The 26,800-nt window shown below is 56.4% G+C and overlaps 1 protein-coding gene across 1 annotated transcript; it reads left to right on the top strand.

Moving 5' to 3' along the window:
- Positions 1–5,294: 5,294 nt before the first annotated feature.
- On the top strand, positions 5,295–25,254 carry LOC141974463 (angiopoietin-2-like). The gene is made up of 9 exons (XM_074934198.1): positions 5,295–5,858; positions 12,878–13,033; positions 13,839–13,960; positions 15,896–16,128; positions 16,668–16,792; positions 17,557–17,658; positions 19,602–19,768; positions 24,161–24,291; positions 24,695–25,254. The coding sequence occupies exons 1-9, from the start codon at positions 5,553–5,555 to the stop codon at positions 24,853–24,855; spliced, it is 1,503 nt and encodes a 500-aa protein (XP_074790299.1). The 5' UTR covers positions 5,295–5,552; the 3' UTR covers positions 24,856–25,254.
- Positions 25,255–26,800: the final 1,546 nt, after the last annotated feature.

Below are 26,800 nucleotides of genomic sequence, written 5' to 3'. Positions count from 1 at the left end.
TCTCGCTTTGGTGCCGGGGCTCGTTAAGTAATGTCCGTTGTTTGTGGGAGGTGTTGGCCTCCAAATCACTTGGAGGGCTTGTGTATTTGCAGAATGTTACTCATGGCAGGGAGAATGTGGAGGGAAAACCGGAGTTTCTTCTGCCCCCGTCCAAGAGTCCTCCTTGCCAAGTAGTTGGCTTCTTCCCTGTGTCGCCCCACTTCCTCCCCCAGCTCACACTGGCTGACTGGAGCAATAAGCGACTAAGTTCGAGATGCCTCATTATAAAACACTTCATCTTAGTTGACTAAGTGCCCATTGAGGGTGACCCTAAAGTGAGAAGGAAGGATGATGCTGTGATTAAAGGACCTGGCTCCCATTCCTGGCTCTGCCATGTCACCCTGCCGAAGTCACCAAGTCTCTCAGTCTCTGTTCCCTGTCTGACGAATGGGGGGATAATCCGGCCCTGTCTGGTCTAGTTCGATTTGGAGTTCTCGGGCACGGACTGTCCCTCATTCTGTCAGGGCAGCGCCAGCAAGCGCCAGTGCTCGTCTGTGTCTCTTGTGCTCCCATAACAGAGTGAAATGTCCCATTTGTGCACATCAGGCACCCCAGGCTGGAGGCTGCACCATTCTGAGAGCCTCGGCGTTCCCGGCGAAGTCTGGGGTCACGGTGATGTGTCAGTTCAAACACTATCTGAACTAGTTCACTCCCCTCTGTGGCTCAGACTGCTCCCTGGGCCCCAGCGTCAGGAACCTCTCTGCTGGGATCCGAACTGGGAACGCTGAGACGTGCCGGCAGCAACTCTGCCGTGGGAACACAGAGACCCTCGCTGGGGTTCCCGTCCCTGGCAGTCTGGTCTTGGGGTTGTGCAGTCACCAGGAATCCACTTGAGCGTCTCCAGGGAAAGCATCTGAACAAGCAGGGGGATCCCTTGTGTATCGGTTAGCTCCCCAATGCACATTTCCTGTCTCTGCTCACAGAGGTACAATGCTGGCTCCCATCAGTCCCAGAGTTAGACAAACCACAGGGGGAACCCCCCTGCCCACTGAACTCTGAACCAGGGCACAGGGCTGGGGGATTTGTTTGGAACAGGGTTCCTCCCAGAAGCTTGCCCAAGCAGGTTCCTCAGCCCTGGGCTGGCTGCTCTGCATTCCTTCTCCTCAAACAGGACACACGCAGGACTGAACAGCAATTTGTCTTTCTGTGCCAGACCCAGATAATCAAGAACAAGTGAAGCCCAGCTGAAGCACTGTCTCACGGGGAGGTTATCAGAGAGGAAGCAGCCTCATTGGTGAACACTTTTCTTTGCTCCTTGGAAAGCAGTCAAGACTTTTTTACATTGCTGGGAGTTTGCCAGATAGTTTATTAATCTAAAGCAAAATAAACTGGAAGATGACCGAAAATTTTAAATGAGCTTCACGCTGGCCTCTCAATTTGTAGGTGCGATATTTCACACCAAAGGTTTTGCACATGCAAATCCTCAGCTTTGTCCATGCAAATGGAGCAGCGAGGCAGCTAACTACCCAATTTGTACATGCAAATAAAATTTGCAGCAACACAGAATAAAATCACCCTCCTCAACATTAATCCCCCTATCTCATCCGCTTGTAATTAGACCATTGTTCCTAAACTCCTTGCTGAATGTAGCATCTGTCTAATCTAGAATGTAAATTCAATGGGGCAGGGACTGCGCACCCTCTGCTTTGGACAGCATTGTCCCAATTACCAAGTAAAAATGACAAATCCATATTTCTGTGTGCACCAAAACCAGGGTGTTAAAAAGTCATGCAGGTGAGAACTCAAGCTTCAAAATCCCAATTGTGGCAGCTGTGTTTGGAAATTTGGCCTGAAGAGAACAAGGATGAGACACAATGATTGTGGGTTTTTTTTGGGGGGGGGAGGTGGAGTTGTTTGGTTTAAAAAAAATTTAATGGAGGGTGAATTTGCTTTGCATTTGTGCACGTTCTGGGGTGTGAGCGGTTCAGCTGCAGCAGAACAATGGCCCGTTCTGCAGGGAATTATCTCATGCGGGCACCAAACCAAGAGCCTTCTCAGTTACTTTAATGAAGACAGAAAGAACAGGGGCGTGGGTCAGGAGGGGAATTAAAACAACCTTTCCCTTTTCTGTCTTAAGCAGAGCCCATGCTGGCACTGGCTCTTCCAGTTATGTGGGTGCGCACACTGTCCCCTCTTTGCTCCCCATCCACGGAACGTGCTGGTTCTCACGTGGAGCCGGAGCTCTCGCGGAAGGAGTGACAGGGTGAGGACCAGCAGAGCTCCAGACACACACAGGCCAGAGGTGCGGCCCCATGTGCACTGGAGAGAGAGTGGAGGAGTTCCCTTGGAGTGAGCAGAGCTGTGTGCCTGAGAATCTGGCCCAGATACTTGGGTAACACTGGGGAAGGACCCAGCTGTCCAGGAGTTTGGTACATGGTGAGATGAGGCAGGAGCTCTGACAAGATGTTGCTTTCAGCAGGCTGGATTATTTAGTATCCCTTTTAAAGCTATTTCTTTGCCCTTCCCTTGCAACTTCTGTTCCAGGATCTCAAAGCACTTTACAAACGTTCATGCTTTAAGCCGCTCTGTGAAGCAGTTCCTGTCACTCCTCTCTCTGATAGACAGGGAAACTGAAGTGGGAATGTGACTTGGCCCACATCTCATCGGAAGCTTGCAGCAGAGGCAGGAATAGAGCCCAAGTCTCTTGACGCCCACTACTGTGCTTTAATCTCGGACCATTCCACACCTCCCTCCTGTCTCTGAGTAGGTCCCCGTTATTACACTGTGGGGTGCACTAACAGATCTGTTGTAGCTGACAGTACCTGGGCATCCCAGTGACTGCTATGCACCATGCTCACCTGCCGGTCCCTAGGAACAATCGCATCATTCTGTTAGCAAGCATGCATTGCTGTCTTCCGTCACTGGGATGCTGGGGCCGTGCACCCCAGGTACACCCCAGCTTTAGCCTGCGACCTTGCTTGCTTGTAAGTAGAGGTCCTTATTCAATGGGTGGCTGCCCATAACTGGGGTCCCTTATAAAAGTTCTGAGCCGTGCTGTTGAGATACAAATAGTCCAGTCCCTGAAGCTCCAGCTGCCCTTTCCATCTCTGCTAGATTCAACAAATGCACTTGTGTAGTTATTTTGCTGTTGGGGGGGGGAACCTACCCCGTTTCAGCTCTCATTAGCAAATCTACGGCAGCAGCTCTCCTGCCCAAGTCATTTGCCAGGCAAGGCGAGTGGTTTCCATTTTCAGGGCCTGCTTTCACAGCACCTTTCCCAGCCAGGGGCCACCTGGGCTCGCACCCCAGTGTGGAACACATCAGCTAGGGAGGCCCCAGGAATAGGACCATGGATCAGATACTGAAATGCAGTGGCTACGTGTTCTCTGCTGCGCACGCCAGGAGCACTGCCATCCTGAGGCCTCACGGGCTGCAGATGCGTAAGGCAGCCCCCGTGCACAAACTTCCAGGCTTTATCATCTGCCTGAGAATCATACAATCTGCGTCCTGTGCTCGAAGCAGGGGGGCAAGTTCCTACTGTATGAACCTGCAGGGAGGTTTCAATTGTATCAATTTCTGCAAGCCCTGAATTCAGATGAGGTTTGTCTTTGTCCAGGTGTTTATTCACCTTCTCACTGTGCTGCTGAATGTGCCAACCTGTCCTTCCTGAGCTTGTGCCAGCTGCTTGGGGCAATCCCTGGGGCATGGACTTCCTCTTTTTGAAGAAACAAACTTTCCTTTCGGCAGCTGGCACAAGGTGCTACTAGGGGGTCCCAAGACGCGTGGATGTGGGAGCCCTCTCCTAACTGGATTCAGGAAACAATCCTGTAGGATACTCCAGCCTGCGCTGGCATCAGGGAATGTCACTGCAGCTACAGTGACAGGAGTGGGCAGGAGGTATATTCATGGGAACTTGAAACATTCCCTTTGGGTTTTCCTCAGCTGAGATACACGAGAAACAAACGCTGGCCCTGCAGACATGCGGCTGAGGGCAGAGGTGGTGTGGAAGCCCGTTCTGCCAGGAGCTCCGTGGAACTTCAGTAAACATGTGGGAACCATTGATTGGAACAAGTATGCTACAAGTGACCCTTCCAAGCCGGAACAAACCCTGCTAACCTCACAGGCCTCTCGGACGGCGCGGTATGGGGCGGGGGTGGGATTGTTTAGAAATTCTGCTGAGGATGGGTTGGCTGGGGACCTGGGTTCAAGTGTGGCTTGGGTCATGAGTGAGCATGAATGAGCCAGTTTGGAAACTCGACAAACCCTTCCACATTTCTAGAGCTGAACTGAAGCTGAGCCAGTCCTGACATGTCTGGGTAAGCGTCTAGCCAGCGACTGGAAATGACAGACTATCCCAAGGGAGCCCATTCTTGGGAGACCTCCGCCAGCCCAGCTCTGCAGATGCGAGACATTTGGAGAATTGAACAACCAAACGTTTTGGAGCTCATCTAGACTACGCCCAGGCTCTGAATCTTTGGGGATTCAGCCGCTGCTGGTCTCAAATGCCATGGGATTGTTGTAACAAAAACACTGCAAAACAATTCTGTGCAAGTTAAAAGCAAATACATTAAACCCTTAAACGTATGGACCCGAGCTTAGCAGGGCAAAGAACATTCACGGCCATTTTAGCTACACGTACAGCACCCGGGACTCTCCCAGTCGGTGTATGTGACGCTGTGGCTGTCCTTGATGTCCCCCAGTGTGGCGTGGTAGGGGGAGGGATGCGGCCCCTTGACTTGACCCTCGTGCGAGTGGGGGACAGTTCTCAAGCCATGACATCCCCCTCGAGCCAGCTCAGCTCCTAGCCCCGGGAGCAGCTCCCCTCTGAACCCACCAGGCAAAGTAGTCAGAGCTTCGCTAATCTCTCCCTGCGGGGCAGGTTTTTCAGATCTTCCTGGCACATGTAACCGCCCTGTGACAGACGGGCCACCAACAAGCTGTCTGTGCGGGAGCGGGGTTGCCAGGATTAGAGAGTGGGGTGCTGGGAAGCACTCTTGGGCCCAGTTCCCTCTGGGGGGTGAGGCCGACTGTTCTCCAAGCTCTGCCAGGCAAAGTGAGTCTGCCGAGAATGGCAGGAAGGAGGCGAGGCGGAAAGCCCCAGCCTCCCTGGCCTGGGCTGGGGGCTGACACACATTCTTGTGACCTAATTATCTCCTCTGAGGGAGCTGGATTCCAAAGGACAAAGCATCTTCAAAGAGGGCTGGGACGTGTTCCAAAGCCCCACGGGGGGCGGAGAGGAGCTGGGGGGCGAGGCAGGGGAAAGGGGAGGGTTTAAAATAATAATAATAATAATAAAACTTCCTGCAGTTGTCAGGAGAACATGGGCCAGAGATATAGGAAGCAATCGAGGGCCTTTATCGTGGAAACACAGGCTCTGGGAGCAGGATTCCTGGCTAGCCGCGCGCCCAGCCTCGGAGCTGTCAGACGCCACATGTCAGCAGCAGCAGCCGCCGTGCAGGGGGAGGACTGAGTGTCCCACACCAGGCAGCACAGAAGCAGAGAAACGTGCGTGCGTGTGAAGTTCAAACCAGACCCTTTCCGCTGGGTAGGAATAAGCCCCCTGGAAGGCGAGGATGGGAGCCGGGGGAGCCCTGCTGTGGTTACTGGGGGCTGCATGGGCTGCGATGGCTCCGGGACTTGGTTCCCACCTGAAAGGGAAGGACAGCCTTGACAGACCTCAGCACCAGGTGCAGCATGGGCCCTGCAGCTACACCTTCCTGCTCCCAGAGCTTGGGGGCTGTTACCCCTCCGCTGCCGAATACCAGGTCTCGAACTCGCTGCAGAGAGATGCTCCTTCCGCGCCTGAGCCCAAGTGGCCAGCCAAGCGGCTCCAACAGCTGGAGAACATCATGGAAAACAACACACAGTGGCTGCAGAAGGTAAGATCCAGTCAGGGCCCGTTTGGATCGCAGTGGTTCTTGTACAGATTGCAGCAGTGCCTTCAGCATGCCAGTCCCCTTCCAAACGCAGGGCTTGGCCTGCGAACATGCAGCGTTGCCAACCTCCCTCTGGGACCGGAGAGTCAATCGGGGCTCCTTCTGCCCCTTGTATCAAGGGGCGGCCTCTTGCAGCTTGCTACCTTTCTGCTGCTGAGCACGAGCCAGGTGAGGACCCAGCTCGCTCTCCCCTAGCAATGTTGCCGCTGCAGCAGCAAAAGCTTCTTTGCACAGTAATGTGGGTGGATGTGACTCCAGGCTGCACAGTCACTTTTCTGACCATAACCATGTGGCGCTGGCTTCCTCGAGAGCATCTGGTCAAAGTCTGTGCCTGGGAACTGCTGTATAATTACTTTGTTAAAGGGACCAAACAGGCTTCTCACCTTGATCCAGACAGTCTCAGCATTATTGCAAGTAAGTTACCCCTATAGATGAGGAAAACAGTACAAGGGCTTGGATCATTTAAATGGGCAACTTATTTATTGATCCTGGGAACCTATCATCTCTCCTAATATTTAAATACCCCTTTAAAACTCTCTACTAGCCCCCTCCTGAGTGTGACATGCTTTCTGTCTCAGTTATCAGACGTGTTCTGCTACTTGGCTGTGCCGAATGTTCCTTTACCAGCAGAGCTGCAGCAGAAAAATTCTTTTTCTGTTTTTCTTTCCAGTTATTTTAAAACACAGGAAATCAAACTCACTTGGGGTCATGGGTCTCTCCTTCGTGAGCCGAGAGTTTGAGAGTGACTCTGGTACCGGTTACACTGGTGTAAATCAGGAATAACTCCACTTATACCAGTGAACTGACACTGAAGTGAAACCAGTTTAGAAGCAATTTCAGAATCGAGCAGCCTGGGTGAAATCCTGACCCCGTTGTCACTAGGAGTTCTGCCGCTGACTTCTCTGCTGCCAAGATTTCACCCTGTGGCTGCAGGATATATTGGGCTCCTTCCTAAACTATAAATACTAATTGCTTAGCATACAGATACCAGTCAGGCAGTAAAGGGGTTGTTTCCTTCCTCTTTGTTCCCAGGCTGCTATCAGGAGCATGTGTCTAATTCAGACTACATTACATCTCCTTCCAAAGACAATCTACCATAGGGCAGAACAAATTTCTTTACACTCTACCAAAGCAATAAGCAAATATTTGCACTAGGGGAGAATTTAATTAAAAATAAATCCCCCCAAATAAAAAACCCATCAGCTCAAAGGCTGAGGGAATGTGAGCAGTGCAGAGGAACGTGTCTGAAAGTGATTAATACAACGCCCTTGTGTTAATACATATCCCTGTCCACCCACTGGGACTACACGTAGTGCATCATTGAGAGCAATGCTGTTTGCTGTGCAGGGGTCTCTGGGTGAGACCTTAGCTCCCAAGGTCCTTCCCGCTCAGCATGGGCTCTAAGGATTCCACGGGACGCTGCTGGCAGAGTTGGGGATTTGCCCCAGAATCCTCAGCTGTGTCGCTTCTGTCCTGTCCGGGGACAGTTGTGGCTTCCTCCGGAGTGGTGGCTGAATTTTCGTGGTGCTGTGTCGTTTGGGGACCTGTTGAAAGACAAGGGGCTGCAGCAACGTAACCTATGGCATTCTTGTGATTGTGCCATACGGAGGCACGGTCTGGGAAGCCGCTGCAGCTGACCCAGACTCCGGGCAGGCATAAAGCATGTGTCTGGGATGAGGCACCAGGTTTTTTCTCTCGAAACTGGGGGGATTTAGTTGTCAGTGCCGCTAAACCTGCTCTGCATGGAAAAGTCCCCTTCTGTCTGCCAGCATGTTACAGGCTCCCGAGGCTGCTGCCCTCCCACCGGCTCAGGTCTCGATAGCAGCTTCTGCTTTTACAAACATGCCACACACTGAATGCACTGGGAGGGCAGGGTGGACAGAGCCCGGTCTGGGTGGGAGAGGGTGCTCCCCAGACTGCCCTGGCCCTCCGGCCCTGCAGGGGTTAAGTGGAGATGCACAGACTGTTAGGAAGTGGCCTGGAAAACATTCTCCTCAGCTGTTTCCTTTCCCTGGACACCCAGACGTGTGTTTATTGCCCAAGAAGCCATGAATCATGTTGTCTAGGGTGGAAGGTAAACAGTGCTGACATGGTCCCCTGCTGCGCGGGACCCAGCGCTACGAGCGAAGCCGGGGTGCTGCTCCCAGGCCCTCTTGTTTTCAGCACTGCAGGGATCCAGACACAGTTCTTCTTGCAAATTTATCGGGGAAGCAGGATTCCTCTGTGGCCAACTGGGAGCGCAGGGAGCCCAGCCAGAGGCACTCTGCCACCCTGCAGCCCAGGGCACTGGTTGCTGGGAAAGGAGACACGGTCTGGTTAATTGTAAAGCCTTAACGCTGGTGGCTGAGCGAGGGGCAATGGGAGGGAACAGCAAAGAGGAATGCCAGGGGCTCACTGGCTGCTCCGTACTGGGCCTCTCTCTGGTTGCTCGGACTCCGCTCGTATAGTTGTGGTGGTCACCTGGAGCAAGATACGCTGGGCGGGGTGCTTCATCGCCTGCTAAAGACCCACCCTGGCTGGGACCTCTCCTTGAGAAGGCAGGTGCTGATGTTAGGGCCGGTCTCTCACCCTGGGTGCTGAGCTGGATCCGGCCATGTCAGCTGCACACCAGAGGGAAAGCAGCAGCGAAAGCCCGGGTGTCTTGTGTGGCCCACTCAGAAGTTCCCCTGCACCGAATTGCCAGCACTGCTGCCCTTGGCTTCCCATCCAAACAATGACCCGGTGAGAACCTGCTTCGCTTCACGCCCAGGATGACTGCAAGCTGGGGGGGGTGGGGGAGAGCAGCATTAGGGCCCAGCTGATCCAATGTGTGAGGACTGGTGCCAGCTTCTCCTGACAGCACCTGCTGCTGTGCTCTGTGACCTGCCCATGGAATGTGGGTGCCACCCCAGGCGTACCGGGCGAGGGGCAGCCTGGGGGCTCTCGGGCTGTCTGACAGCCACTAGACACTGCAGCGTATACAAAATAGAACTGGCCAGTTCTGAGCCTCAGGAAAGAGCATCATCGATCTCGCCAGCAGGGTCTGGGGGACGGTGCTCGGGGGGGAATCTTTGCAAGGAAGAGCCGACAGCCTCGTGCCCCCCCCCCCCCCCAGATCTCCCATTAGCAGCCTTAAGAGTTTAGCAAGGTAGATGCCTCCCTCCCAACCTCACACCGAGCACGGTCTAGGCCCGTAGGAGGGGGGGCTCCCTACCTCCAGGAGGCGATGATGGAGGGGCTGGTGGGTACAGCAGTGGATTGGGACTCTGGGGACCTGGGTTCAACTGCTGGCTCTGCTTCAGGCTTCCTCTGTGACCTCAAGCAAATCGCTGAATCTCTCACCTCAGTGGCCCATCTGCAAAGTGGGGATAACTAACCAGCCCGTCCCGAGAGCTCCTCGGGGCAGGGGCTGGCTCTCACTGGTGTATATATGGGCACTCAGCACAATGGGGCTCCCGGCACTGCCAAAATAATGCTGTGCCTGCCCAGAGAAGGGCGTGATAGGTTTTGTGCAAGGAGCCCAGGTTTGAAAATCAGGCGTCTTAGAAACGCAGGTGGGGGTGGGGTTCCTTCTGCAAGTCAAAAAAGGCCTGGCAGAACTGTCTGTCACTCAGCTGTGGAGAGCCGCGCCACGCTTGGTGCCAGGCTCATGCCCCTGGTGCTGCCACATGGGAACCGGAAGGCTAGTTCTGTCAGGTGAGGTAGGAACTTCTGGTCAAGGACAAAGGGACGGGGGATTTTACAGCTCATGCTGACGCTGCCCGCACAGCTGTATTGTGAATGAGTCCGCTTGGCCATCGCTCACTCACAAGAACAAAGATTTTCTGACTGACCTGGGTTCTGTTCTTAGCTCTGCCACTGACTCAGCCCGTGACCTTGGCCAAGTCCCTCGGCTGTGAAAGATGACCCTGCCGCGTTACAGTATCGAGCAGGCCGGAACAAGTCAGCTTTAACTTCATGTCGCCTGGTCCTGGCCAGCTGACCCCATGTTAACCATGGCAGCCTGTACCTCAGGTGTCTCCTCCATTGACAGGGATCGTGACCTGGGCTCAATTCACTAACATCTGCAAAGTGCTTTCAGATCCTCCCATGGACAGGGCCTGGTATTACTGCCAGACACCCAGCTTCCTGTTTATAATCTGTTTTATTGCTGAGACCCCCCCGGGCAACTCTCCCCAAACAACCCCCACCCTGCAACTGCTTCCGGCTGTGAATCAGCCACCAGCACTCCAGGAATGGAATGTGAGAGGCCGCCTTGGGCCCGCTGTTATGGGATATGTTCCTAGAAAGAATGGCAGGGGAACCCCGTCAGACAACGCTTTCCAGCCATTGGGGCTTAGAAGTGGCCAAATCAGGGTGGTACCACTGGAATTAAGTCCATGCTTTTTATTGACCGGTGCCCATTTCGGGGGGTCATTATAAACCCCACCCCCTTGTCGACAATCAGCCGGAATCTAGCAGGAGGCTTTTTGATTTACGTTGCAATTTTGCAGGAAAACCCTGATCCGAAGCAGCGGTTCCTGGCTGCTCAGGACCAAAACCCAGGGAGAGTTTTGCCCTTTCAGGATAGTCTTGGTGGGTACGCGTAACATCAAAGAGACCCAGATTTTAAAATAAAAGGGCATTTGCTGAGTAATAGGCCTTGTGCCAGGGACACGGCAACCCGTTGGGGGAGGGGAATGATCGTGGAGCCTCCTGGCGCATTTGCAGCTGAATGAGCCTGGCTTTGCCTGAGCAGCGCGGTCTTGTGTCGGAGCAGTCTGGGACGGATGGGGCGCGGCTAAGAGACTGGCCTGGGCCTCAGGGGCTTTAGTCTCAGTTCTTGGCTCTGCCAGATGGTCTGTGGGAGCCTGGTGAAGTCAGTTCTGTGCCCTTCTCCCCTTTGTCTTGTCTAGTGACACTGTGAGCCACGGCCTGTCTCTTGCTAAATGCACGTGCAGTGCGCACTGCCGAGGGGCCCCGGACTCAGGTGGGACTTCTGGGCACAAGTAAGAGGACTGAGGATTCAGTGGGACAAGCAGTCCCTGCAATCAGCCCCAGCGTACTGCCTGCCCAAGGCCGATTTTAAATGTGCCTCACTCTTCAGTTCCCCTAGAGATTCAGTATCATCCCAGTTTCCAATGGGTGTTTCTGGCCTGGTTCCTAGCCCGCTCTCAGGGACTTCTAGTTCCCTAATAAAAGACAACACGACACTAAATACCAGCAGATGCTCTTTAAACAGCAGCAAAGGGCCAGGTCCTGCAGACATGCCCTGCTGGGAGGTGGTGTTTTACTACCATGAGCCTCAGGGCTTTGGCTATAGAGATACGTTGCTGTTCTCTTCAGAGACATCATTAAACTGAGCTGCCCATCTCTGATAACTGCCCCAGCAGGAGGCAAGGATCTGGGGGTCTGGGCCAGCAGCCTCTCTCTGGAACAGGAGATAAAATAGCTGAGCCATCGGGAGGTACAGCGTGGCTGGAGCAACGGGGGTGCCTGTCAGAGCTGCTGCATACCCAGGATCAGTGTCTTTCTGGGCTAGGAAAAGTGCCTTGAAAACCTGCTCCCATCCTGCTTTGGTGTGAGGGAGGGACTCACATTCATCCAGACCTGAGAATGTTGGAGGCTCTCCCAGAGTTGCCGGGAATCCATCAGCGTTTATTAATTCCCCCCACACCTTTTTTTTTTTAATTTTCTTTTTAAAAGTCTCTCTCCAAGTGAAACAAGTCACTGCAAAGCTGGGCCCGTCCTGCGTCACTTGAGGATGGGCTCCATGACACAGTCGAAGGATTAAATAAGTCCTTGTTTACATCTGCATAACAGACGAAAGCAAAGCGATGCAGTGCAATGGGCCACTGGTACAGACACACCCCAGATAGATGGTCCCTGCCCCGGGGAGCTCCCAGTCCAGTGAGGAAGTCTGCGTACTGACATGGGAGGCACCGTTTGAGCCCCTGCTCCGGAGTAGCATGCCCCGTGCGCTCTCGGCTTGGGCACGCGAAGAGGAGCCAAGAGCCGGCTGGTCGGGGGTTCCATTCCTCATGCCCCCATTACAATGGGAGGAAGTTTGGCAAATGCCCCTGGGGAGGATCGTGTTTGTACATGGGCAGGGAACATCATCTGCATAAACAGTGTGGAGAGCAATATTTATGCAGCGAGGCGGCCCTGAGAGCGAAACACACTCTGCCCCCTTGCCACAGGCTTTGGGGGCAGGGGGTCAGTTACAAAACAATAGTCAGAAAGAAGCAAGTGGGGCTTGGTTCTCACGGTCCCAGACTCTCCCTTGTTTACCACTCGTCTGCTCCAGCGCAAGGAGGGCAGGGAGGGAGAACTGTCTAGTGGTTAGAGCACAACCCATTCCCAGCTCTGCCAGGCCCTGGGGGAGCGTAACTGCAGGCGACCCCACTGCACGTCTCTGTACCTGTCTCCTCGTCTGGAAAACTGGGGGGATCAGTAGCACTGCCTTGCCTTTCCGGGGGCGGGGGGTGAGGTTTAACCAAAGTGTGCGGAGCAGCTCAGACATGGGAGGCTAATATACGTGCTGCTGGCTAATATTATTAACCTGAGAACCTGGCTCTGAGGCGTGTTTTCTGGAGTGCATGTTGCACGTTTCACAGAAGGCAGGTGCCTAAATATCATGGTGGTGGATGGACGGACGGACGGACGGATGGGTGGCGGTGTGTGCCGGGGGTTGGATGGATGGACGGATAGATACAAAAGTGTGATTGGGGCTAGGTAGAGGGGTGTGCAGGGGTGGTCTGGCTGGCTAGCTAGAGGAACATATAGGGGGATGCATAGATAGATGGATAGGTAGGTAAGTAGGCATGCAGCCAAGTCAGCACATCAAGCTAACCCTCCTACAGCTACAGCATGGCTTTTATCTACCAGTGTCACACCGTTACCTATTGTCGGCGCTTTGTGTAACCCCCGCAGTTCCAGTCCGACTGCTGAGGGAAGTGGTCATTTCCCACACGTCCCCTTCTTTGCCTGTTTTTTGTTCCCAGCTGGAGAACTACATCCAGGAGAATGTGAAAATGGAGCTTGCTGAGATCCAGTTCCACACGGTGCAGAACCACACAGCTGCCATACTGGAGATCGGGAGCAGCCTCCTGAGCCAGACGGCTGAGCAGACCCGCAAGCTCACTGACGTGGAGACGCAGGTAACGACTGGCTGGGCTGTCTCCCGAGCCGTCCCCCAGGTGCTGAACCCTGGAGTCCTCGCGTGTGACTCCACGGACTGGAACGAGATTGCATTCGTTTACACCTGGGCTGGATTTGGTCCCCTGCTCATGGCAGAGAATGTTCCACTGCATCTCGCTAGTCTCCCTGCACGGTGATTTGTATTTTTTGCTGGAGAAGCACTGGGGAATTCGATGCCACCGCCAGTGAAGACACCTAAATGACAAGTGCACCACTGACGCTGCTGTGATTTCAAACAGCTTCTCCCTGATCCCCAAAGTTTTCGACGGTGCACTCCAGCTTTCAGAGGACCGAGGCTGGACACTTCAGAATTGCTCAGCACGTTGCATGCATGTTGGATCCTGGGCTCTTGTGAAAATCTGGCCTTTTGCTTTGGTGCCTACATGGGAGCTGAGCGCGCTGGGAAATCCACAGAGCCCTGCAAATCTGTGGCTGTCTGCTTCATGTCCGTGGATATCCACGGACCATGTTTGCAGATCGGACGCAGATGCAGATTTTGTATCTGTGCAGGGCTCTAGAAATCCAGCCCTGACAGTGGGAGCTGAGCCCTTGAAAATCTACCCCCGACTGCACTGAGGGCTCTACCAGGATAGGAGACCTAATCCCCAGAGTCTTCCGCCCCACCCAAATTTAGGCCAAAATCCTTGTCCCCATGCAGGCTGCTCCTCCTGCTGCTGGGCTTCGGAGAGTGTTTCCCAAACCCACATCCCCTCAGATCCCATCCCTTCCTGACCATCCCACTCTGGTTTCTTTTCCCCCACCCAGGTTCTCAATCAGACCTCAAGGCTGGAGATCCAGTTGCTGGAGAACTCTCTGTCCACTAACAAACTGGAGAAACAGCTGCTGCTGCAGACCCAGGAAATAAACAAGCTCCAGGAGAAGAACAGGTAAAAAACCCTTCTCTGGGTAGGGCTGTGACCACGCGGGGATCTGACTATCTCTGCCACACAAAATAGAAACAGGAGAACCCAGCGTGGTCTGGGACTTAGCAGCGTTTCTAGGGCCAGATCCCCAGCTGGTGTAAAGCCACACCGCTCTAATGACTTCACCTTCCAGATGAGGATCTGGCCCATAGGACTTGACAAAAGTTTGGGGTTTCAGGGAATTCTTTGGCATTACGTGAAACATTTCCCCCTTTCATTTCAAATATTTTTCATGGCAAATTCAGTAAAATCTCATTTTAAACCCCTATATTGCTAATTAACTGGCAACCTGTGTTGTGAGCATAATAAAGACTCCTGTTTGGTTGAAATTCTTGCTCTGGCTCGCAGAACAACCAGGGGATGGGAATAAAATACAAAAGTCAGTGCAGCTCACAGGAACTTCTGTTTTGCAAAATGGATCCCAAACTCCAGAGCTTTGGAGTTCTCTTCTTGCCCAGAACCTACATTTCCAGAAGTGGTTCTAAGCGTCTCCAGGCAAGCGCCCTGCTCCCTTTCCTGGAGTGCGGTGTAGGGAGGTGGGTGACTGTGTGTCTGATACTCAGGCAGCTGCTGCCTGCACTGACTGTAAATAAACACGCAGCCCTGTTGGTCCCAGGATATTGGAGAGACAAGGTGGGTGAGGGAATGTCTTTTATTGGACCAACTGCTGTTGGTGAGACAGACAAGCTTATTACAACAATCTGTGACCCCACTAACCCGCCTTTTGTCCTATGATTGCAGAGGTGTTAATGGGCCACTCCACCTTGAATGCTCCCTTTGAATATGTGCTAACTCTTTACACTAAACAATCCGTTCCCCCTTGCATTTAGCTGTGATGGGAGAATCTTTCCCAGACCTGCTCTGTGTGGCTGGAAAGCTTGGCTCTCTCTCCCCAGTAGGAGTTGGTCCAATAAAAGATATTCCCTCCCGCACCGTGTCTTGTAAAGAAATAGGTTGTTGTCCCCACAATTAGGGTGATTAACAGCCGGCTTAGGGCTCCTGCTTGGAGAGGGACAGCGCCGCACTGCACATCCCAGAACTGCTAAGGGCTTGTGTCAAGGGCCCCCAGTGTGGGTGCCGTGAATGGGACGGAGCTCCAGTGAGATCCCCATTGACTGGAGGTGACGACCCAGTTATGCTTCTGGGAACATCCTCCCTTGTAAATCCTCCCTGCAGCTAATGCCCCTGGCACTGGAGCTTGGAGAGGCTGCCTGGGAGCCAGCCAAGCAGCTCTGGCTGGGAGAGGGGCCTCTGCCAGAGCAGGGACTTGTCATTAAAGGGTTTATGGCTCTTCCCCACCCCCTTCACCCCGGCCTGTCCCCAGCTCATTGCATTTGGGAAGGATGCTGACGGGAGACGGCGCAAGCCCTGCCGATACTGCTGAGCGCTGTGCTTGGACCGACGGCTTCGTAGAGGCACAGCTTGAAAACGCGTCCCCTAAAAGTTCAAAGCAAAGGAGGCCGATTCAAGAAAAGCCGGGGTGTGGAGTTTGAAAAAAACTCCCTGCCTTTGGAAAGCGTGGGGCTGGGAGTGCAGTGCTAGTGGGGGCCGAAAGCCAGAGCCCCAGAGCCATGCCTTCTTGGGGACGGTAGCATGGAGTGGTGCAGAGAATGTGCCTGATCTGTCTGGTCCTCATCTGCCCTGTACTGTGGTATCTGGGCTCCTTCCAGTCTCTAGTGTGTTTCTCCTCACAGGTAAGGCGGGACAGTTATCCCCTGGTGCAGATGAGAACGGAGGCACAGAAACTAAGTGACCCAACCAAGGTCACACTTGGAATCTGGCAAAGCCAGGAGTGGAAGCCAGGGCTCCCAGGTCCCAGCCCAGCGCTGGCCCACTCCTCCTTGGCTCCCTCTCTGTGAGACTCCTCTTAATCCCCCCCCTTGGCTCCCTCCCCCCCAGCTTTCTGGAGAAGAAAGTCCTGGATGTGGAAGGCAAACACGAGGAGGAGCTGCAAGGGATCAAAGCCGAGAAGCTGGAGATGCAGGGCCTGCTGTCCAGGCAAACCCAGCTCATCCAAGAACTGGAGCAGCACCTTGCCACAGCCTCAGCCAACAACACGGTGCTGCAGAGACAGCAGGCATCTCTCATGGACACAGTGCACCAGCTCCTGAGCCTGGTTTCTCAGTGCAACAGTCAGTACTGTGGGGTGTGGTGGGGGAGGGCTGGGAGTGGCTGCTTGGGAGTCGGGCCCAAGCAATGGCCCAGCTCACTTGGTGCAAGACTGGGGGAGTGCTGGGGGAGCTGCTCCCCAACTCTCAAGCTGCCCCACCACACTTTAATTTGAGCAGCCCAGGGGCTGCTCTAAATTGGAGGGTTGGCTCTGCTCCCTGTGGGACCCTGGGCATAGCCTTATCGCCACCAGGCCCCATCCCTTCCCAGCATGCCCCCATGCTGGGGTTGGAGGGCTGGCATAGGAGCCGGCTGGGCTGGGTTTACACCTGTTGAGAATTCCCTCCTCCTGTGGGTTCCCAGCAGATTCTAGGCCGTTGGCTCTACTCTGGCGGCTGGAGCAGGGGCCGGTGTCAGGGTGGCATGGCAGCAGAGCCACAAGTGGTGCAGGGCTGGGGGGCTTCTCAGGGAGCGGGGACGGTGGGGTCAGTCCCCCCGGGCAGCATCTGGAATTGAAGCAGCTGGGGGAAGGGCTGAGTGTCCCCTTGTCCGTTCCACCCAGAAATCTCCCCGGCCCCCAAGGCGGAGCAGAAGGTGTTCCGGGACTGCGGGGCCGCGTACAAATTGGGCCTCACTGCCAGCGGAGTCTACACACTGCACTTCCCCAACGCCACAGCCACCATCAGGGTAAGTCTCCGAGCCCAGCAGCCTGCCAACCAAGCCAGGCCCCTCCGGCCCCAGCCCCTGGCAGACTTGGCCCAGGGTCTGGGATATGCGAGCACATGGCTGCTGGCAGAGCCCCCGCCTTGAAGTAGCTTATTTACGCCCACTAGGAGGGGCCAGTGGCAGAGGGCGGGGCGTGGGGTAAAGCAGAGAGGAGCTGGGAGTCTGGTTTCTGGTCCCACCTCTGGGGGGATTGGGGGGTGGCTAGTGCCTGGAGCAGAGCAGTGGATTTCTGGTTCTTTCCTCAGCTCTGCCACTGCTTCACTGTCTGGCCTTGGGCAAATCACTTCAGCTCTGCCCCTCCGCATATCCGTCTGCAAATGGGGTCTGCTAACTGGCTGGCAGGGGGGTTAACGAGTGCGGGCAAAGTGCGCCGAGCACCTGGGGGGCGATGTGCCGGAGAGGGGCTGAGCATTAGTCTTCCTGAGATGCGGACGAGTGTCCCCAGCCCTGAAAAATGGCGCTTGTCAAATCAAAACAACCCCTGCCTGTCACCACCCCTCCACCCACCCCACTGGCCCACTCTGCCTCTCACAGATGCCACAGTGGGGATGGTTACTAGCGTGCTTAGCCACAAGGCCGAGGCCAGGCCTGGGGATCACAGCCTAGCCCCTGCTTTGGACGTGGGGCCCTCGCGCTCGCAGCTAGTCTCCGGCAGGCGCGGGCCACACCGGTTCATGGGACGGTGCTGTATGTGTCCAGCCGCGGCCATGCTGTCCCGTTCACAGGCGTTCTGCGACATGGAGACCAGCGGGGGAGGCTGGACTGTCATCCAGCACCGGAAGGACGGCTCCGTGGACTTCCACCGCACCTGGAAGGAATACAAACACGTAAGGCTTCCCTGTCCTGTTGGCAGCCAGCGCTGCCCCAGTGAGGCCGTGGTGTGGGACCCCCGGCATTTCCTCACACCGGGGCAGGAAGAGCTTCCCGTGCAGGCTAGGAATAGCCAACCGCTCCCAGGGGCGAAGGGCCCTCGCTTCCCCGCCCGGAGCCCCCGGTGGCCCTACACACGTGGGAAGGAAGAGGAGGAGCAGAGGTTACTACCTTATTGTTCAGGGCATGTGGTGAAGGCCTTCGTTCTGGGTACACGGGAGGCTGCAAACACGAACCCAGCGATGGGGGAAGGGATGGAGAGCGGGGCAGCCCCTGCATTGCAAGGAGGGAACTGCGGTTGCCCCCCTGCTGCAGGGTCAGGGCAGTTTTCACGTGTGTGTGTGTGTGTGCAGGGGATACAGAGCCTGTCAGAGAAGCTGCAGGGCGCCAGCCCAGACCCTTCCCCTAGCCCCTTCACTTACCTGTGCTGCAGACCCAGTGCCGGGAGGACCCCGCTGTGAAAAGGGGATAGGAGTAGTGCACAGCCACACCGGGGTGTTGTGATGTAAAGATGGGGAGGCGTTCAGACACTGTGGTAACGGGGCACAGAAGTACCGCAGACAGAGAGGCCATGACCCGGAGATTCTGTGCCACCAGCGTTCCTGAATCAAAGCAGGCCAGGCCCTGCTTTCCATGGACGGCCCAGGGTCCGAGGGGATGTCACACACAGATACCCAAATTGCTAACTGGTCAAGGGAGGGAGGGTTCTCCCCCAGATACCAGGGAGTGGCCCCTCTGCTGGGAGTTGGTTGCTTGTGTTGTATGGAAGGGAACATCAGGATCCATATCCTTGGTGTTTGGAAAGACCCCAGCTGCTCCAAGTGAGCTCCAGATTGTAGGGTTTCTTCCATGTGGCGGGACAGTTTTAGAAGATGATATCTCAGCCAGTCCCTCGGGCCTGCCCACTGAAGTCAGCAGAGATGCACCATGCATGGATTTGGCTCTGTGAGCCCCCATGGGCAAGTGGAGACGTGGCGAAGTGTCTGGTGCACACACACGCGCGCTGACACTCTCCACCATTTGAAACACTCCCGCGGAAAAGCTCTCTGTGAAGATGCTGGAAAAAGATCTCAGATCCTGGCTGTGGTTTCAGCTCATTCACATGTGAGTCATGTGGCTGACCCTGGAAAGTGGTTTTGTAGCCACAGCGTTGGGAGAGGGGGTGTGGGTGTGGGTGTAGGGGAGATTCTGTGTCTCTTCCAAGAAATGGCCTGGTTCCATACATGGCAGGAGCAGGAGTCTCTGAAACTCCTTCCTCTCATGCACTGACTCAGCCTGTGGTGTTGTGCGGTGCCCTGGTTGGCCTTTTGTAGCCTGAGTCTCGCGCTGTAATGTCAGGGAGGGGAGCTATCTGGGCACAGCAGGGCTAACCAAGTCAATTGACTTGTGGGCTCTCCAGAGAGGTTACTGGTCAATGATCCATTGTCTGGATTCATTCAGAATTCCAGAGCCCAGCACGGAGCTCCCTGGACCACGCACACTGTTGTGGGGCTGGTAGAGCGAATGACGTGTTGCAAAACCTGCTTCCTTCTGTGTTCCTCCTTTCAGCCCATCTTGGGCACCTCCTGGCCTTTGCCCAGCTGCACTGAACACGGCAGTGCCAAGGAAAGCCATTCTAACCAGATCCAGGTGCCAGAGCCTGAGGCGTCCCAGAGGCCCAGAAGTGGGATCTTAATCCCCACAGTGATGTTCTAGTTACAAAGCTACCATTGTACATACACTTCCCCCAGAGCAGAGCAGAGCTGGCCCCTTCCACCACACAAATCACAAAGCAGGAGCCTGGGGACTCTGCTTTCTCTGGCAGCCGCCATGAAGCACGAAGCCAGGTGAGCCCCCCTGCTGCCGGCTGGTTCTTGGCAGCCTCCTCCTGCTTCATTGGGTTTCTGATCTTTCCATGCAGGGCTTTGGGTCCCCATCTGGAGAATACTGGCTGGGAAATGACTTCATCCACCGGCTCACCGCTCAGGGCTCCTATTCCCTCCGAATCCAGCTTCGGGACTGGGACAGCAACGAGGCCTACTCCCTCTACGGGTATTTCCACCTGGGCAGCGAGGAGCAGCTCTATCGGTGAGTCTCGCTTCGCCCAGCTTGCTGCAGACGGGCGTAGCGATTTGTGCGCGAAGGATGACCCCGCCCCGCCCATGATGGCAATCAAGCCCTTGCCAAATCCACTAGACCCACCTGGTCCTGCAGAGCCAGGATCAGCCTCTGGGTCTCCTGAGCGGGGGGTTAATCCCCACTCACTCATCCCACACAGCAGAGTCCAGAGAGATTTCATGGGTACAGCACGTGGCATGGAGAATCTCCTGCCTTTCCCACACCGCAGCAGAAGCTTCTCTTGCATTGTACATGGGCCAGCTGCTGCCTCAGCACCCCCTTGTGGCCTGAGGTTGCTCTGCAGGTGCCCTGCCTCAGTTTCCCCACTTCTCAGGAGTCTGTCAATCAAGCTCTTCTCTCATTCAGTATCCCTTCCCCCTGGGGGCTAGATTTATTAACGCCAAAGCATTCCCAAAATATAGTTCTCAAAACTGCGGCAAATCCAGACACGTAGGCTTTCCTGCTGAGGCCTCTCAGGCCTTCCCTGCCCAGAGCCTTTCCCTGAAGATGCAGTGTTCCCTGTTGGAGCCTGCTCACTCCCACCAGCCATTCCCTGCCATGGCAGGCCTCTGCTGAAGTCTCACTCCAGCTTTACTCTTCTTGTCTCTCCCTGTACATCCCCCTTTCTCTGCAGCTTCCTGCTGCTCTTTGGAGGAGAATCAGCTCTTCCGTGCTCAGCTGTTTCTACCAATTAAACCCCACCCCGATCCCAGGTGACGTGGGGGAGGAACAGGAGACCTCATCCGAGGTGCGGCAGGCAGGGCTAACTCTATGGGGCTGGCCAGCTCCAGGTCTCTGGACCTCAAAGGGGCAGCTCCACGCCCGCCCCCCCCCACCCTCGGTACAGGCACTTTCTGTCCCAAGACGCTTCCGCCACATGCATTGCACCATGCTCTGGAGCCCACCAGTGACGTTTCGGCTCCGTCCCGATGCTCCTGTTCCTGGGGAAGCCAGCCTGGAGCACCCCCGGCTCGGAGTTCCTTCTGCAAAGTCTCGTTGGGATTTGGTCCTCCCTCCCTCCCATTTTCACTCCCTTTAGCTTTAACCCCCTCCAGCTGTCAGAGCCTCTGATCAGACGCTGACTCAGTAACTGGTCGCTAGGAAGGAACGTGATCCCATGAAGTGCCTTATCCTGCTCTCTCTACTGGGCACGTTGCCGTGCTCATGAGTAGAGCGGGGACTGAGCCTAGATTCCCCACACGGCAGAGCACGCCCCGCCCCACACGCTGTCCACATTGTACGTCTGCGCCCGGCTTTTTGGGAACAGCCTATGGCCACCCTGGAAGACAGAGCAGGCTCCTTTCATGCCAAGCAGTGCCAACAACCCCACCTTTATCCACCATCCAAGTCAGCTCAGAATTGGCTCCTTTACCAGGCACCTGGGGCGGGGCCCCCTCCTAGCTGGGCTGCAGTAACCCACAGGCTCTGCTTCGCACATGGCAGCAGCGTGGTGACACGGGTTGCTGTGCCATACAACACCAGCGTGACCGCACAGAGAGCTACGGGGCACTGCGGCTGTGCTGGCCCAGTCCTGGCCCTGATCAGCGGAGACGCATGATTCTGTGCTCCACAGACTCCAGGCAGCTCCAGCACCAAAAGCACTGGCTCCCTTGGCCCCACGGTAGTAACGCTGGCGGAGTCAAACATGTCCAGACAGGGCCTGTTGCTGGGGAGAGCTTTCCCAGTGAGGTGAGTCAATACAGGACTCGCAGCCCGGGCCTGGAGTTTGGCAAAGACCCCCCCAGGTATGTCTGACAGGAGGACGCAATTCCATGAAACCTTTTCAAGAGTCTCACGCCCCTCCTCCCAGTTCACTGAGTGCAAATATGTTTTACAGTGAGCGTCCTGCTGCCTCCAGGCACACGAAAAAGGCTAAGCACATGCCCTTTGCTAAAACCCAGCGGCGCCTCGGCCTCAGAGCTCTGAGAGCTGCTTTAAATCCAGAAGCCATGATTTTCCAGTGGGTTCTGTGCTTGGCAGGCTAACCCTGCTCTCCTGAGTTTCAGGTCTCTAAGACGAAGGGCAGAAATCTTAGTCTGTGCCAGATCTACAGCCTGTGGAAATCAGTGGGAGTCTCTCCAGTGGCCGCACTGGGCTTTGGTTCTAATTGATCCCTCCAGTGAACACAAATCATGGTTACTGGAATGGCCACCGCAGCTCCACACCCCGCTAATGAATGGGGATCGGGGTTGCTGGCAGGAGACCAGGCTCGTTCTCCGTTTGTCTGATCTAACAGCTTTTCCCCAAGCACTGAGAATTTGGCTCTGGGAGTCCAAACCTGGTGAGACACACAGACAGCTTTTTCAGGAATTTTAGAGGCGTTTTTACCCTGGATGTTGGGGCAGCTTTGGGCTATGCTGTGAAATTCCATCTGCAAACACCTACGAGTCCTCACTACCCAGTTTGCTTTTCATCCCCCTGGCATGGCAGCTTGTGTTCATGGTTTGCCCTGATGCTGTCTTTGTTTTGTGCCATGGGAAGCAGGGCTTTTGACGAGTCCTTCTTGGCAGTCGGCCTCAGCAAAACACAAGGTCATGGGTAACAACCCACATCCAGCAGCTGCCACAGCTCCATGGCAGGTCCTTCACTCGACTCCTCGCATTCCATCCAGCTCCAGACAGGCTGGCCAATGACAGCATCAAAAGCAAGGCCAGCGGGTCCCTTTCCAAGCCCAGCACCCCAGAGTAGCCGTTACCACCCACGCAGCTTGGATCATTGTGGGTTCTTACGCTGTTATTCCATAGCTGGCCCATGAGCAAGAAGGGGTCATTGTCCATCCGAGTGCCCCATCCGTGGTCCCCAGGGCTAGACACAGCCGCGAGAGCTCCTTGGCTGCAGCAGCTGGAAGTGCAGGGATGCCGATTTTGAAAACTCGAAGCCATTGTTGCATCTTGCTTTTGGAGCTCGGGGGTGGCTGGAACTGTGCAGTGGGGGCCCTGGGTTTCTCCCTGACCTGGCCGTTGGTCCAAACACAGTTGCAGCAGCAGGGGGCGCTCGCCTTCACAGCTGCGGCAAGTCCCAACTCCTTGATGCCTGCCGGCAATAATATTTGTGTCTGTGCATGTCCAGGGCGGGAGGCTGGTTCTCTTGCCTATAAAGCCACCAGCTGCCTCAGCTAGTCAGGACACCAGGAGAACAATAGACCCTGCAGGCCCGAGTGCCAAGCTAAATAACCCCTGTCTCAGGCTGCGTGTTTTTGTGTGAGACAGAAGCCAAACAAACATGGTCTGTGTAGAGTAGGCAGCCTTCTCTGAGAACGGGCAGTGACCGCACACTGCAAATTGCTGAGGGGACAATACTGGCAACCACTTTGGAAACTCCTATTCGCGCCCACACGCACGGCTCCATGGCCCTGGGGACATCTGGCATGACTCCAACCACCCACCTTTCCCCCCGTCCCCGAGTCAGTGCCCTCCGGCAGACCCCCCAGGCCATCCCACTCCGGAGAGCCAGCAAAGGAGGCCGAGCACAGCCGGTGCGACAGGCACAGGGTGGGACCTGTCTCATGACGTCTGTCCCTTTGTGGATTCTCCTGGGTTGGGAGGGAATGGGGCATCGCCCGCTCTGGTGCTGCTCATGAAGTCATAGCAGCTTTGGCCTGTCTCTCTCTGTGTTCAGGCAGCACCCAGCGCAAGGCGGGCATAGAAATGGGCAGTGCGATGGGGCACTCTGCCCCTTGGGAGCAGGACTGCCCACTGGTCATCCCGTCAGGTGATGCGGCCTTTATGGTTTCAGGTCGTTGGACACGCAAGGCCTGAGGAGATATAGGGAGAGAGGAAAAGGGTCCAGGGAAGAAGTAACAGTTAAAAGGGATCCTGTTACTGGGATCTGGAGCCTTGTGGGGGGCAGCACAGGGCTCCCTTCTCCCCCAGCCACCAAGGAATGAGTTGGGAGAAGGGGCCAGTGTAAACGCTGCCTCCACCTAGCACAGGGCAGGTGCCTGTAGACACTGGGCAGCTAGAAGGCTCCTGCAGGGCCCTGAGTTAGCAGGGAGAAGACAGCGGCAGGGGAAGGACTGTTTGGTAAAAGCGCCCCACTGGCGGAGAAGCTGGCGAAAACCCTGCGGCTGGCCTGAACCACAGCCCAGCCCCGAGCTGTGGAAATTCCTGCCCTAAGGAGGGAAGCGGGAAGGACAGTTTGGAAGACAGCCTGGTGTGTGCCAGAGAAGCTGAGGACTGGAAGGCTCTGAAGCCTCTGGGGTTTGCTCCCTTTGTGCTGCCCATTTCTAGGCCTGCCTTGTACCGTGCCCACCTGGCCTCCCGCGTCCCTGGTCTCCCGGGGTCTCCCGGCCCCGGCATGGCAGCTCTGGTGGGGACTCGCCAGAGGTGCCTCCTGGACAGCCCTGTGTCTGTGTCTCCCCAGGCTCCACGTGCGGGACTACAGCGGGACGGCCGGCAGGACGAGCAGCCTCAGCCCCCCGGGGACGCCCTTCAGCACCAAGGATGCCGACAACGACCGCTGCGGCTGCAAGTGCGCTCAGATGGCGACCGGAGGTAACTGCCCCCACGGTCACTACGGGGCCCGTGCAGACCCCCACCGTGGGTGGGCTGGGTGTGGTTCGTAGCAGACTCAGCCCTGAATGACCGTGGAGACGCTGGGAGGCCTGTAATTGGGCCTCTTCTGTCGTGGTCCATCTAACTCTCCCTGCAGGAACTGGCTCCCCCTGGGTCCAGCCGAGTATTCTCCAGGATCCTCGGCCCCTGGGGACACGCTGCACCAGCCGTCTAGCCCCGGGCACATACAAATTATGCTCTGATGCTTTCCTTCCCGGGGCAGGGCTGGGAAGTGACAGCCCCACAGAGAGCCAGTCTGTGCCCCAGCCCCCACCTTCGCCGAGTGGCCGCTGGCTGGGGCTCTGGTGCGCCGTCCCTCTGACCCCCCACCTCTGTGCCCTAGGCTGGTGGTTCGATGCCTGCGGCCCCTCCAACCTGAATGGGATTTACTACCCCGCTAGCCCCGCGACGGTCCGCTACAACGGCATGAAGTGGCACTACTGGAAGGGGCCCAGCCACAGGCTCAAGGCCACCACCCTGATGATCCGGGCTGCGGACTTCTGAGAGGCCCCAGACGGGACGGCGCCCTGGGGCTGGGGCTGGGCCGTCCCTGCAGGGGAGATGGGCCAGGCTGCGGCTGCACCAAGGCTCCAGTGGTGCCGCGTGAACGGCCTCCCGCACGTGGGTCTGGCCCCGAAGGGTGAGCTTGCACAGCGCTGTGGACACCTGCTTAGCCCTGCCTCTGTACGGTGCCTCCTCTCCGCAGCACCAGAGCTCGCTCCCAGGCGCCGGCCATCGAGGATGGGCCTGAGCAGAGGTGGCCCCATCCCGCTCGTCCAAACGCAGCCTGTGTCTAGGTCTTAATCTCCTCCCGGTTCAGGGGCTGGCTCACAAACATCCTGCTGTTTCCTGGGGAGCTGGGGGCTTGCGATCCTGGTGTCAAGTTGTTCAGATAAAGCATCAGTGGAGAGCTCAGCTGTGCTGGAATGAGTCCCTGGGTGTGAGCTGGGGGACTGATCCCCAGTGGGGAGCGGGGTCTGCAGATAAAATGGGGTGATGGGTTTTCTCTCATGTACTCGCTGTACAGCTTAACCCCCAGATCTACTGCAGACGCGGAACTTCCCCAGAGGCAGGGAGGTGCCGATCCAGGGCTGAGGGTCAGCCCAGCAGAGGCAGGGCCAGTAGAAGGCTTGTACCTGGAGCCACTGGGTCTGGCTGCAGGCCCATCTGCTCCGACTGTAAAGTGCTGTGCGGACCAGGCTGGCTGCAGCCCTCTGAGCCTTCCTTTGGGTCCATCCTTCAGCACTTACTCCCCCAGTCTGGGTGCATCGGGGCTGAGCTGGCCCCAGTGTGCTGCCCTCTGGTCCGTGCTGCTTGGCATGTGGGCAGCGAGGGAGGGGAATGCCCAGCCGCCCCCAGGCTGCAGGGAGGGGCGGGGTCTCAGCCCAGAGGAGAGGATTTGCTCTGAGCACATGCAGCCCCTGAATCCCCACGGCCCCTGGGCTCAGAAACCCCAGAGCGGGGCCTGCTGTGCACACTGGGGCTGGGAGGTGAGGCGCAGGCTGGCGGGGGTTGGCCAAGGAGCTCTGTGCCCTTGCCTGGTGCGGCTGCAGCATCTCACAATGGGCCTGTACGAACTGGAGGGGACAGAGATTCCCAGCCGTAGGTGAGCGCTGGTACCCCCACCTCACAGCCAGGGAACGGCGGGCACCCAGGGGACAAGGGATGTGCCGAGGTCACACAGGGAGGAAGCAGAGGAGCTGGGAAGAGAACCCAGGAGTCCTGACCCCCCCAGGGGCGTGTTCTAAGCTCTTTCTGCCCCTCTGTCACAGTAGCACAGAGTCTCCTCTGAGCACGTGGCCAGGCTTTGCCGGCAGGGCCCAGCATCTGGGGCAGTTACAGCCCCACGGAGACGTCATAAAGCCGTGAGGTGCTGCAGTGTGAAGAGGGTCCCTCGTTCGGCTGCTGCTCATTTCCAACCCTGTGCCCCACCCCGAAGGCAGGCACCGGAAACTGGGCCAGGCTCAGGCAAAGCCCAGGGCTGGGTCGTGTCGAGGCCTCTGCACCTCAGTGAACGAGGCCCTGGGCTCAGGGTTGTAACAAAATGTGTGCATGGATAGGAGGGCGGGTACGCCACGCGCAGCGCACAGGGGTCTGAGTCCCAGTGAGCAGAGGGGCTTAGCCAGGCGCCCCTGGAAGGCAGGTGGTTTGGATCCTAGCACTGTGGTTTGTTCATGACCCCCAGCCACGATCCACCCTCTCCAAAGTAGCTCTACAGTGGTGATGCCAGGAGACCACTTCCCCCACAGGCACACAAGAGGGAACCCCAGGCTGTGAAAGAGTCAGGGCTGCACTGGGGCCTGGGAGTGCTTTGGAAAGGCAAAGTTATGGTGCTGCTACCCCCTCCCTGGGTCTAAACCCCCCAAACGGCCAGCGCAGCCATGACCCCACCTTCCCAGGGAGGAGGGGCATGCTCAAGAGTTGGCATGGGGCACCACTCTGGCTGGCA

This window comes from Natator depressus, chromosome 19 (genome assembly GCF_965152275.1).
Source record: "Natator depressus isolate rNatDep1 chromosome 19, rNatDep2.hap1, whole genome shotgun sequence".
In the NCBI taxonomy this organism is placed as follows: Eukaryota; Metazoa; Chordata; order Testudines; family Cheloniidae; genus Natator; species Natator depressus.
The sequence above is the reverse complement of the archived record's forward strand: the minus strand, read 5'-3'. Positions and strand labels throughout refer to the sequence as shown.